Source organism: Lonchura striata, chromosome Z (assembly GCF_046129695.1).
Source record: "Lonchura striata isolate bLonStr1 chromosome Z, bLonStr1.mat, whole genome shotgun sequence".
NCBI classification, from domain to species: Eukaryota; Metazoa; Chordata; class Aves; order Passeriformes; family Estrildidae; genus Lonchura; species Lonchura striata.
This window is the reverse complement of record NC_134642.1, coordinates 45,151,425-45,164,602: the sequence shown is the minus strand read 5'-3', so window position 1 is coordinate 45,164,602 and position 13,178 is coordinate 45,151,425. Positions and strand designations below refer to the sequence as shown.

Here is a 13,178-nt window from a genome sequence, read left to right as displayed (position 1 = left end):
AAGGACTTAATTCTGTGTAAGTCTTTCTAGTCATCTATTCCAGCCTATAGAATAAAAGTACCAGCACTGTCAAACCAAGGATTACTATACTAAAGAGGGGAAATACATGGAAAAATTGATGCATCAGAATTAGGGACATAATATACAAGAGCAAATGAATATTGTCAGTCTGCTCTGTTCAAATACCTCATGAATTCAACATGAATTCACCATTGAATCTTATCTGTTCATTGGTGTCAGATTATTTTCCTGGTCAGTGATTTGCAGGATCTAAGAATCAGTCTATACATATTGTAATGGTCTCATGTTGATTAATGTTTTGTGCATAATATTTTGTGCAGTATTTATGGAATTTTCTTTTATATGTAGGTCTCAACTGAAGAAGGAATGAGCTTAGCCAGAGAATATTCCTGCTCCTTTTTTGAGACTTCAGCTGCACTCCGCTTCTACATTGATGATGTCTTTCATGGACTAGTGAGGGAAATTCGAAGGAAAGAGTCCTCACTGTCCATGATAGAGAAGAAGATGAAGAGGAAAGATAGTCTGTGGCGGAAACTTAAGGGGTCTCTGAAGAAAAAAAAGGAAAGTACAACCTGATGGAAATTTTCCATGAGCCACTCATCAGGAGCTGACCACAGTAACCTGTAATAGTTCAAAAAGGCAGCATTGACACAGCGTCTTCCAGGCCAGGTCCTGGAGTTCCTTCCCTTTGGCTCTAATGCAGAAGTTGCTCTTTGAGGGCCCAATTAATGGTTTCCCTGTGACTCTTCTGTTCTATAGTGTCATTTAGCATACCCTCTCATACCTTTTCTGCAACTCTGAGTGGAGAAAATACTGTGTTTTTTAACGTGTGCTCCATGGCTGGTCTTCAAATGCTGTGAGTTACGCCAGCATCCAAGGCAGAAAGCTTCTGCTGGCTCTAACACAATGGATACGCTTATTGCCTCCTCCTCTGCATGCACAGGTCATTTCACCATCCCAGGAATGAATGGCATTGATTTCAAAAGACATTTTGACTGTTTGAGGACTTTTGGAATGTAACCTCCAGCTTTGAATTCACACCTAGGTTTAGGGTTAGCGTGTGCTCAGCTTGCACGCCGTGTTTGTGTGTGAACATGTCTGTGAGCCAGGCTCAAAGGGAACCTGGGGATTCACAATTCTGACCCCATGTTGCCCCATTTCTTGTTGTGTCCTGCCCAGACAGCAGTTAGGTTTTGCAAGCAGAGTACAAGTTGTGCACCTGCAGAGGCTGCAGGGGTACTGCTCTGTCTCCTCTGAGCTGCACTTGCCAGGTGCCATCTTCTACAGACATGCTGTGCATTCAAGTGATACAAGAGGCTGTGTTGGAAAGGAGCATTTAAAGTTCACCTGGTCCAAATGCCTGCAATGAATGGGGAGTCTTTCAACTTGATCAGGTTCCTCAGAGTTCTGTTCAGCCTGACACTGGATGTTTCCAGGGATGGGGCATCCACTACCAATCTGAGCATCCTCTGCCAGTGCTTCACCATCAGCCACACTCCCCTGTCCCATCAAGGAGCTCGCAGGTGCTCTGTCGGTCCAATGAGTCCCAAAGCCCTCCATGGAGCAGTGCAGCTCTGTCCCTGCATGAAATAGCATCTGTGATGTAGCATCCAGCCCTTGACTTACTAGACAATTGCATCAGCTCAATCACCATTGCTCATAGTCCTTGACCATCCAATTGAGTCACTTGACTGAGCAGTTGGATAAGTCTTTTTAAATATTCCTTTTTAAAGCTGGCATGAAGTAGAGTATATGTTCCTAAACTTTTCTCCCCTGGAGTTCCTTTAATGTTGTTGCTATTTATAAATTTTATAGATAGAATATGCATACGCATATCAAAACTAAAGATTGTGATTTCCACGGAGCTATACTAGTAGTCAGTGTCATTTGTGTCTGATCTGGAGTGATAATGGATATAACAAAAAATATGTATCTTTGTTATTAAATGTTCCTTTTTCACTTTTCTTCTGCGATTATTTTGCAGAGTTTCAACCAATTATATTTTGCATAGTCTGGGTGGGAGTAGATTTGTTTTCCTCTATAAAATTTGGAAAGGTTATGGCAATGTGAAAAACTTTAATTCATTAAAATCTAATGGTTTTTTTCTCTGCTCTCCCTTCCTTTCAAGGGATTCTGGATATATTTTGTGACTTGTCAAAAATCCTTCATCAAAAATAGTGGTTTGCTGTACATTTTTAGATATATGTGGCTATATTTCTATTTGAGAAATATTATTTTGGAGGAATACAAATACATGTATACATTCAAGGTGAATTTTCTGCTTCCTTTCTCTGAAAACTGAAATCTGTATTGATACCATTGTAATTACTAATATTATTTTATCTGTATTGCCACAGAGATTTTAGATCAAGTGTCCTAGAGACAAAAAAGATGCATTTGTCCAAAGAGTTTATGAGCTAAGTGTTAGTGGAGGGACAACAAGAGGCTGCACTGGACAGATGGCAGCTCTGAGAAAATAAATAACAAGGGGAAACATCTGTGTCTGTTCCAAACCTGCACACTGCACAGGGGAGAATGAAGCAGTCATTCCCTGCATAAGAGAGCATAGAAATTACCACCCTGAGAAACCTTGAGGGATGGTCTTTGTTTTTTTCAGCAGACACCTGAGTTTTGAGCCAATTGAAAATCATTTACTAAGGGACATACAATATCAACATGAACTTGACTCCAAAATTTTAGGGGTATCTTGGTTCAAGTCAGTTTTTAAGACAAAGAAAAGTTGCAGAGGACAGCATAAATACAGTCTACTATTAAATCTTAAATATATTAACTTGATTAAATATAACTACTCAGTGGCATTGAGGTCATCTGGCACAGAGCAGCATATTTTCATATTGTTTAACTTCTTAGCCTTCACAGCAGGGTTACCACACACAAGCTGCTCTTGGAAGTGATTCCTGGACTGTACCAGGTTATGCACCATGCTGATCAAGAGATCAAAAAATTCTGCTCTTCTGGTCTGTAACCGAGATAGACACCATTCTAACATTTTGGCAGTAAGGATGTGCTCAGGTGTCTCCTGGGATATGCTCAAATTAGTGGCACAGACACAGGATGCATCATCATATTTTCAGATGTAGCAAGTCGATGAAAATGCCAGGTTCTGTGTGTCTTCACAACCAGCCCTGAAATGACCATTTTGAAAAGTATTTGATACCAAGATGGTCTCTTCAGGGAGAATGAGGTCTCATATCCTCTGAAGATATTCTGTTACGTCTTCTATGAGTAATTTCAGGCATTGAATTAGGCAGAGAAGTCTGTATTTATCTCATTCTGCTTTGATCATGTTGAACTTGAGGATGACATCCAATCATTCAGATCCTCTCTTTGGTTAATACAGAGAGAGATACTGTTGATTTTTCCTATATGGCATGGATGGTTAGCATATGGCGAATCCCTCCTGAATTGGCTGTCTCTTTCCAGTAACTGTATTTCTCTCCGCAAAAAACAGACCAGTCTCCCAGTTAACATTTTGATGTCTAAATTCCTGTGGGTTAAACCCCATCCATAAAGGTTTTTCCACTCAATATCAACAGCAGAGAATAGTTCTGCAAATGCTAGGCATTGAGCTTTGTCTCTGAAACACATCACCATCCGTTACTTCTAAATTGGGAAAGTAATTCTGATTTACCATGAACCAATTCCTCAACAATCTATAATGCTTAACCTCAGTTAATTGAGCAGAGCTGATGGAAGTTAGAGTCAGTGAGGATAACATAAGTCATAACTGCACAAGATGCTGGGTGCAGCTCCTTTACCTAATTAATCACTTTGATTCCATCACAGAAGATTGCATTTAGCTGTCAGACCTAGCTAAAAGAATAAAAAAAACCCAAGCTGCTCTGTGTCTGAAGACTTTTCTGTGTCTGACTATTCTATCATCTAATCGTGTCTGGAAGATTTGAAGAAGGAAACAGATCACTTTATTTTTTGCTTTGTTGCCTACAATCCCATGAAGGTAGCAGCTATAACTTATTCCACCATCAGTCTGCGTTGCAATTGAACCATAATTCAGGTTCCTACAGGAATATAATTAAAGCCAGCTAATAAATAAAATAAAGTAATAACAATTTGCAAAAGAATCCTTGGTGTCTCTCACAAATACGTAATATATGGCAGTTAATTACCCTTCTTCACAGCTGTGGCAGATCACATGCTGCGTCTAGTTGAGAAGTGATCTGGGGAAGATTGTAAGACAAGGTGGAATATTGCAGAACTTAACTTTTCCATTATACATGGCTTTTGCACAGCAACCTTAGAATTTTTGCGCAGTATCCTCCTGTGTTCCCTCAGACTGGCAGTTCATAACTGTGTTAGGAATCTGATGTCTTTACAAATGATTGAAAATAGTTTCTTTACATGCCAAAAAATGTCTGTTTTGAGACTGAGATGTAAGAATGCATAGCTAGAATGAAAAGAAACAACTATCTTTATTTTGTCCACTAAATACATAATACATATATAAAAATATATAGGCAATATGCATACACTATAGGATGTATAGATTCTGGATGTCTCTTGTTTGTTAGCTTAGATATTTGAGTCCTCACTCTATCATGACAGAGAGGAAAAAACAAAACAAAACACAACAAAACCGCAAAACCACAAAGAAAACCAAGTTTAGTCTCATAGTGAAGATTTAAACTCCACAACTGTGTAAAATTCTTTTCCCATGTTGAACATATCTTTTGGTGGCCTAGATATGAAATTTGTGATAAGCAAAAAGCTACAAGAGAGTCTTCTTGTAGCAACAGTAACCAAACCTATCTACTGCAGCCACCTCAGATGGTGACACTGAAATAATGTAGAGTGTTAAATTTATAACTGTCCATGTATTTTATATAAATCACAAAAAGTTTGTGGCTAGTTCCTAGAGATGTACTAGTCTTGGTCAGAATTTGTACTAACAATTGAAAGAGGAGTGTCTAAAATGGACAATTATTCTAATATAAGTTAATTAAGTATACCTACAGCAGTTAGCCATATTTAGACATTCCCTTTAGGGACTCTTATTTATGCAAGTGTGCATCACACACTTTTAATTGCTTATGAAATTGCTTATGAAATTGCTTATGAAATTGTCTGAAAAACATTCCTGAAAATTAGAAGAGGAATGGTAAAATCACAGAATGCGACTTAAATACAGTATGAAAATCTCTATTCTCCTAACTTTTAATGGCAGTTGAATGGAATAGCTCCCTCTTAGTACTATTTCTAGCTTGATCTGTCCCTTCAAGCATGTGGAATTAAGATGTCTGCCTGGCAAAATGATTTGTAATGGGGATGGCATTGTCTCACAGACACTGTGAAAGTCACCCCAAGAGGCATTGCCCTGCACCTCTAGTCTGATTTATCACTCCCTGATGCTCTTGGTTCTAAACCTCCTCAATTTGAGCTCTCCAATTTTGTTACATCGTGCTGAATTATGGGGTTGTTTTGTGATGAGGACAAATGTCCACTCAAGAGCACCAAACTCATTTCATGATCTGAACTCTTTCCCCAAGAGGTAATAAAGACAAGAACATCCAAAGCCATTGCATCACCTGCTGTATATCTTCTGTCAATAGATAATTAATGTGACAATTAGATTTTCCCATTCTCACACTTTGTCATGCATCATTTTTTTGCAGTGCTTTTGGACTTAGAACTATTTCAAAAACTGCATGAAAAATCTAGAAAACCATCCTTTTCCATGGTGCTCTTGGAACAGAATTCCAGTAAAAACATAATTTTAGGAGGTAAAGTAAAGCAGGTCCTATAATAATATTATATCTGCTTAGTTGTATACAAAAAGCCCAATGTCATTTCATCTTATAGATTAGGTACAAACAATAGAAGAGAAAGGCAGTCTATTTCACATCTGTGAGCTTCACCATAGAAAAATCTTATATAATTATGCTCTTCCTGCATTCAAGCAAGATAGTTTGAAATTATTTTTCCTGGAAAGAAGAAATCAGGATAGAACTAGTATATTAAATACTGTATGGTAAACCATGGTTGTGACTTCATTTAGCCCATTCAAAAAGTTTACTATGCAGTTCCTTCAATTTGTCTCTCTGCAATTCCAAAACACCAAGGGTAACCAATCTGTCTTGAGCTCTATCCAGACTCTCTTTTTCGTTTTACAAGGACATGTAAATTTTCATACTGCTTACATTGTTCACCCTGAGGAGAAAGAGTAATGTTTTTCCTGATAAAGTTTTGCAAAGTCACTCAGCTTTCTGAATAAAAACTGAATTTACTTCCAATTCTAGACATTGCTGACTAATCACAGATGCCTCTTTATGTAGGACATTGACTGAATAAACTTGAACACATAAAGCATTTAGCCAGCATAAGTGGGTAGTGCCTCTGAAGTCAGTGGAAAATCTTACAGTTGAGTCACATCTGTCTCCAGAACAAAATTTGCACATTACGGCATGATAATGAATATACTTCAATCACATAGAGGAAGATGAGGTTTCTGCCACTGAAAACCTACAAAATCCATAACCCAAAGCAAGACAATTTAAGACAGAATAAACATACTATTAGTAATGAGAAGGATAGGTAGAAGGAGTAGAGCAGAATACAGTATAAGTAAATGTATGAAAATCATGGAATGGTTTGGGTTGCAAGGGACTATTAAAAGTCATCTGGTTCAGCCCTCCCTGATGTAAAAAGAGATAACTTCAACTAGATTACTTTTCACAGAGCCTTATCCAACCTGACCTTGAATTTTTCCATCTACCACCTCAGTGAACAACATGCGCCTCAACTGAACTTGGAAACCCTTGAAGCATTCTCCACTCTAGGTGAGCCTTAGCACCTTTTGGAAGGGGACCAAGAGCAGAAAAAATGACAAAAATATATAAGGCAAACTGCAGAGATTTGGTTAAAGTGCACTTATCATAAGAGTTTGGTGGAGGATATTAAGACAAGATAAGTGATACTAAGAGAAAACTGAAATTGATGATGATTGCCTTCATCCTTCATGTGGATCATGAAATTCGGTTGGCTTAGATAATGAAGGGGAAAGATCAGAGAAGTTACAACTGCTGTGAGTATGCAAGATGGTTTCTGAACTTTTTTTGATGTAAATCAAATAAAAAGAACACAGGACAGAATGGAAAATTGAGCAAGAGGGAACAATACCAAAACTCAGTAAAGTGAATGGGAAGTTTGTATTTCCTCTCACATCAAGTTTCTAATGCCAATCTGCTTGAAGATGACTATGGAATAAGTTGGTCCCTCACTGAAACTTTAGACACTTAAAAAAACAAATCTCTCTATAATCTTTGCTGTCTCCCTGTGCTGCGTATGCTTCAGGAACTAAAAGCAACTCTTTCTAACAGAATAGCTGAGGAAAAAGTAGGATGCTCAGCTTTGTACTTTTGGAAAGAAAGCATCAAAACCCTCATTTGTATGCCTCATAACTAATATAAAAGATGGCATGATAGCTCCCTGCTGAAGATTTTAAATGATACTTCAAATATATTGTTTCATTTGGGAGAGCAGCTACCAGTTTGCAACCAGTGCATGCAGATCTTTTGCTGCTAGCTTTTTCCCTCCCATTGTGCTCAGACCAGATGTTAGTGAAAAATGTAGGAACCATTTTCTGCTCTCCTGTTTAGTTAATAGAGTGTTCACTGAATACTCCTAAGTCTTTATCTAGCAAAACTGGATGAAATCCAAGTTATCAGAGAATACAGCAGGGATGTCTTTAAGGAGGCAGATGTTCAAAGGAGTACTTTGAAGAGTTTTTTGACCTGTGAGGAGTTGATTACCATGATGTGAATGAAAGATGAGAAGGAAAATAGATGAAACCACAAAACCTAAGAGAATATGCTATACCTGCCAACAAAAAACTTCAGAAAGACTTAAGTTATAGAAGCTGTAAAATTCTGCTGTGATAAAAGTTCTGAGCAAGGATAGATCTTCAGGGACTGCAGAAAAATTTGAGAATGCTCATTACCATCTCTGTTCTCCCACCTGACAGATTTTTCAATCCACTTGTCACTGAGTAATAAAATTCATTACAGGGAATCACAGTAGTTCAAATAGATGGGACAGGAGAATCTACACTGTGTCACAAAAAGATCTTCAGTTTTAGTGGATAAGGAGGTCTGACTAGTCTGAAGATTTCCCACCATGCATTAGATTTTGTAAATCAAGAGCAAGTTTGAAGACCATGGTTAGAAGCCCACAGTTCATCCTAGACATAAATCAGTGTCAATTATTTCACTGATATACAAATAACTGTGCTGTTTGTCAGCCTGGTACTGAAGCAGCCTATCCTCTTTACCCAGCATCTTCCAGACACTGCACAGAACCTGCAACCCCATGTATTTTTCTGTTGCCAAAAGGTTCACCAGCAGTGGGTGAGTGCTGAACCTCAGGCTCTGCCTTACTGAAACATGCTGTTGGCCACCTCTGGATCTCACCCAGTCAGAGCCTGGAGGAGGAATTTCTTCCATCCCTCTGGGCTGCAGAAGGTCCTTTCCCCTGGGGTGGGTGTGAACTGGAGCAGAAGAACCATCACCCCTAGGAAGGCATCTGAAGACAGATGCCCTTTCCAACCATCCTTGAGATGCGCTGAGCACACAGGCAGCAACAACTCTTCTTGACATATATTTCTTTTCCTTCAGAAAGTCTTAGAATGGTAGAGTTAAATAAAATTTACCATTTTTTACAACTTTAGAACTGCATGTGCTCTTTTTGTCTTGCAGAGAGGGGCAGGCACTACGTGACTGCTTTCTCACTGGAAAATATGCACCCTATACACCCAAATATTCTCAGAGACACACACATATACAAATACACACTGTATTCCAACCCCAGAATTTAATTGGTACCCATTTATCATGCAGCCTGCATCTGAAATAAAATAGTAAACTAAGGATGATTATTTTTCCACATCTTTGTGCTACCAGAGGAAAAAAAAATGGATCACGTGCTTCATAATTTTACTGATAACACCCACACCATCTATTTTCTATGTGGCCCATTGGGTAACTTTCAGTAATTATTTTCCTAAACATAGAAATCATAATTCTCTTTTTTTCACTGCAAAGAAATACAGAAAAAGCTGTTTAAATTAAATGTATAATTTTAATGTTGCCATATTTGCCTAAAATAAGTTCTAAATTTTTTCAAGTGCATCAAATTCAGGTTGTAATAATTCATGGTGAAGATAAGCAAGATATGGGCATTTGGCGGAGTACTTGCATGTGACTTATCTTAGGTATTTTTAATCTCTGTAAAATATTTATGCCAGTGAGAGAGCAGAGTCTGCTGGGGTGACTTTGGGTATGTACATTAATAAGCACTAGCAGAAAAAAAGTAAATAGATGTTCAATATTTGGCTAACTTCCAACAGTAGAGACACATTAGAGAGTAGGCAAAGCTTGCAAGGGAACTGGTAAAGGCCTTTATATTTAGGTCACCTATATTTAGACAAGATAAAGCACTAAGTCTTGTCCTACTAAGAACTGTCCCAGATTAATAGATCATTTCTCTACCCAGCTTTCACATTTTTGCAGAGGACTGCTGTGCTGCTGCTTACAAAAAAAGCCTGGATTTGAAATAAGTTTGAGTATGATTTAACCAAAAATAAATTGCATTTATCATTAGAAAATGGTAAGTTGAAAAGGATAGGGGTCTACTTTACTTCAATCAACTCATAGTATATTTTGTGGTAAATTTTTTGGTTATGTTTCTGTATTTAAGCATTTGCAGTGCTTAGGTAATACAAGTATCCTTTACCATAGGTTTCCCTTTTAAAGAATAAGACTTTCTGTAGATCCTAATTTTGGTATATTTCCCAATCCCTCTACCTTAATTAAAGGTTTACAATACAACAGAAAGTATGTTTCATACTGCATCCAACTAAATGACCTTTCATTGCTGAAGCCAAAGAAGAATTCTCAGAAAGCAGATGAAAAGACATTCAGGCATGTTGTCTATCCTCGTTCAAATACTGTTCAATAGAAACCACATGAGTCAGAAGTTACAGCTAAGAAATCGGCAATCCTCAAATGAGACTTTTTCATAAAAATATTTTCGAACTTGTTCTGGCACTTGTTTTTGAACCTGTAAACTTTGGCATCCAAGAAAAAGGCTAAACCTTTTGTATCCAGTTAAGTTGCATGACACCCTCCTGAGAAACCTTGAGAAACACAAATTATTTTCCATTTTTTATCCAATTGCAGAATAGATACAAGTGTCATATAAATTCACAAATGTCTCTACAGAAAACAGCATTGAGACTGCTAGAGCTTGATTTCCATAGCTGAATGTGGCTTTTTTTTGCTTCTTGAGGGTCACAAGTCCTTCCACAGAAGAAGCTAGAATCTCTGCACAACACCTCGGGGCATCCCAATAGGATTCTTGGGCAGGCAGGTATGTGTGAGAACACAGGAGACAAACTAAACCTCAACATATGTAGATGTTTCATTGTGTCCCGCTTTCATGGGATGGTTCCTGACCCATGGCCAATGTCCCAGTGATGCCAAACCCAACTGAGAAGGTGTTACCCTCAAAACTCTGAGCGGAGTTAGATTACAGAATCCTGGAGTGGTCTGGATTGTAAAGGAGAGTAATAATCCCTTCGTTCAAAACACCCTGCTGTGGGCAGGGACACCTTCCAGTATGCCAGGTTGTTCAGAGCCACACCCAGCCTGTCCTAGAATGCTTCCAGGGGTAGCTACAGCTTCTCTGGGAAATTGTGTCAGGACCTCATGATCCTCACAGACAGGGCCAAATATATATTCACCCACTCTATGCTGTGGGGCCATATACTCCAGCACTCTAAAATACAAAAACCCTCAAACTGTTGTTTCTCCCACTGGCAAAAGGAACAAGTTATCTCACATTTCTCACAGCAGCTCCTTGAATAAACTTTGAGTGCTTTTGTGACACCTGTGCAGGACCAGTGCAGCAACAAAATCACTACTGACGTATTTCCAAGTGATTATATTATGGCAAAGATGCTTATGTGTTATGTTTTGTTGTCTTGTAAATTCAAAATACATTTGAGAGAATTGTGGCAGATGCTCTGAGATGTGATAGAAGTTAAGGTTCTATGGGTTATCAGAAAGAAATTTATGTAGTCTTTGAGTTTGCAGTTTGAAAATGAATACTACAGTGTCTAGAAGAAGCACTGCATTGAGCAAGCATTTTTTTTTTTTTTATTGTTTTATCCAATGGGGAAAAACATTTAAAGCAGATACTTATTTACTTGAATGCATCTTAGGGTCCTACTCCACACTGGCTTTGAATAACTCTGCATGTTGTTATCTAGTTACATTTATTTTACCTTAGTTCTAATTGCCTCATCTGAGCATTGAAATCAAAAATATAGCATTACTTGTGTGGATTGTATTACCCAAGCTTTAGAGGTATCTCAGAAACCCTCTCTAAGAGGTTTCCTAGGGCTTTTTCAAAACTAGTTATAAAATTATCAGTAAATTCATTGTAATGATCACTTCTTATAGAATCACAGATTTACAGAGTTTGGGTTGGGAGGAACCTTAAAGACCATCCAGTTCAGACCCCCTTCCATGAACAGGGACATCTTCCGCAAGACTATGTTGTCAGTGGAAGGTGTCCTTTTCTCAGAGGTCAAGTCAAGAGTGTAATAAGGTCACTGTCCAAAAAAGGTCGCTGTCCAATAAAATAAAAATGTACTCTGATATTTACCTCCAAAGTACCTCAAAATCCCCCAAATATGTAAACAAAATTACGATACAAAAGTGTCATAAAATAGCAAGAAGATTTTTTTTTTTTACAAAATAGGAACGAAGCTAGAATATTTGGGTTTAATCAGTTCTTGATTTTGGAACCACTTCAATAGTAAACCCTCTGTGAAAAATGAAGGAGGATATTAAAATTAATTTTAGTATTGGTTTCTTGAAAGTTTTCTGTTACAATACCCTGTTCAGAGAGAATTTTCCTTTGTTTTAATATAGAGTGCCTTAATTCTGCATTCTCAGATATATGATTTCAAGAACACAATTTTTGCAGATCAGGTATAAAAATTACAAATTTGAAGTTATATGTAGTTATATTTGCATGAAATAAATATATTAACTAGAAATCTGTTACTTTTTGACTGAAAATATTAACGTTCTTTTTTTTTTTTTTTTAATTATAAGGAATGCTTTGCATGTTTTTTTTTCATGTCCAGTTCAAGTTTTATCTATTAAACACTGAAGAATTTTAGTTTTAGTGTTCCATTGAAAGTAGAAGGAGCCTAAACCACTCTCATGGGGATCGGCAGCTGGGAGACGAACAATGGGATTTAAAGGTCAGCCTTGAAAAATTATTATATATGAATATAGTGCATTCTTTAAAATTCTGCATTAAACACCTGTATTAGGCTTGTGCTTTCTGCTGTATTTAATAATCTAAAAGTGTTTATTCTCTCATGCAATGGACTCAGAAGAGCAGACTGGGATAGCAAATGAAGATCACCTTTGATTCAGGGGCTCTAAGGCAGAGAATTCATCCAACCAGAGGCCAAGACTCATGCATCTGAGATGGCTCCAGACCTCAGCTGTACTCAAAATCTGGGCATACACCAAGCCAAGACAACTATGAAAGTTATTAAAACAGAATACACAAAAATGGCGTTGAATACACAAAAACAGAATACACAAAAAGGGCAAGAATTTTGGTGGGTAAATTTATATTTCTAAATTCCATGGCAGAAGTGGAATATTTGCTAGCCTCCAGTTCACATATCTTGACTTGGAGCATGGTAGTTCCCTTCTGCATCTTCTGTCGAAGTTTCAAAACACATTACCTGGCTGAGCATCCTCCTAAAGACAAAACCATAGACAGATAGCTCTGAAAATGACAATTAGAAGCATTTTTTAAGGATGCTGCTGCCTGTTATAAAAATATGTTTCATTTTTATCAGGTCTCTGCTGTAATTAAGGGACTGACCAGTACTAGCAGTTACATAAAAACCACTATCTCACTCGAGCAGTAGAAATAATGTTGCCAAGGTGATTCTTTTTTTTTTATATTCTAAACATATGGTGAGACAAAAACACTGTAATACAAAGGCTTAAATCTTGCTGGGCACAAAGGCTTCATTTCAATTCTCAGCTGAGAAACTGGGACTTTCATTACTATGATAATTCCAGGTAAGA

General features: G+C 37.7%; 1 protein-coding gene across 2 annotated transcripts in view; it reads left to right on the top strand.

The window, feature by feature from the left end:
- The window catches only part of RIT2 (Ras like without CAAX 2), a 213,165-nt gene that overhangs the window by 175,291 nt on the left and 24,696 nt on the right, over positions 1–13,178 (top strand). The window contains exon 5 of one of the 2 annotated variants that reach the window (XM_021538919.3): positions 370–3,882. The exons of the other annotated variant lie outside the window; for it this stretch is intronic. Coding sequence (XP_021394594.1) covers positions 370–597 — 228 coding nt within the window. The 3' untranslated portion in view covers positions 598–3,882. Of the gene's footprint in view, positions 1–369; positions 3,883–13,178 lie in introns of those variants that run through there. 2 annotated transcript variants of the gene reach the window in all.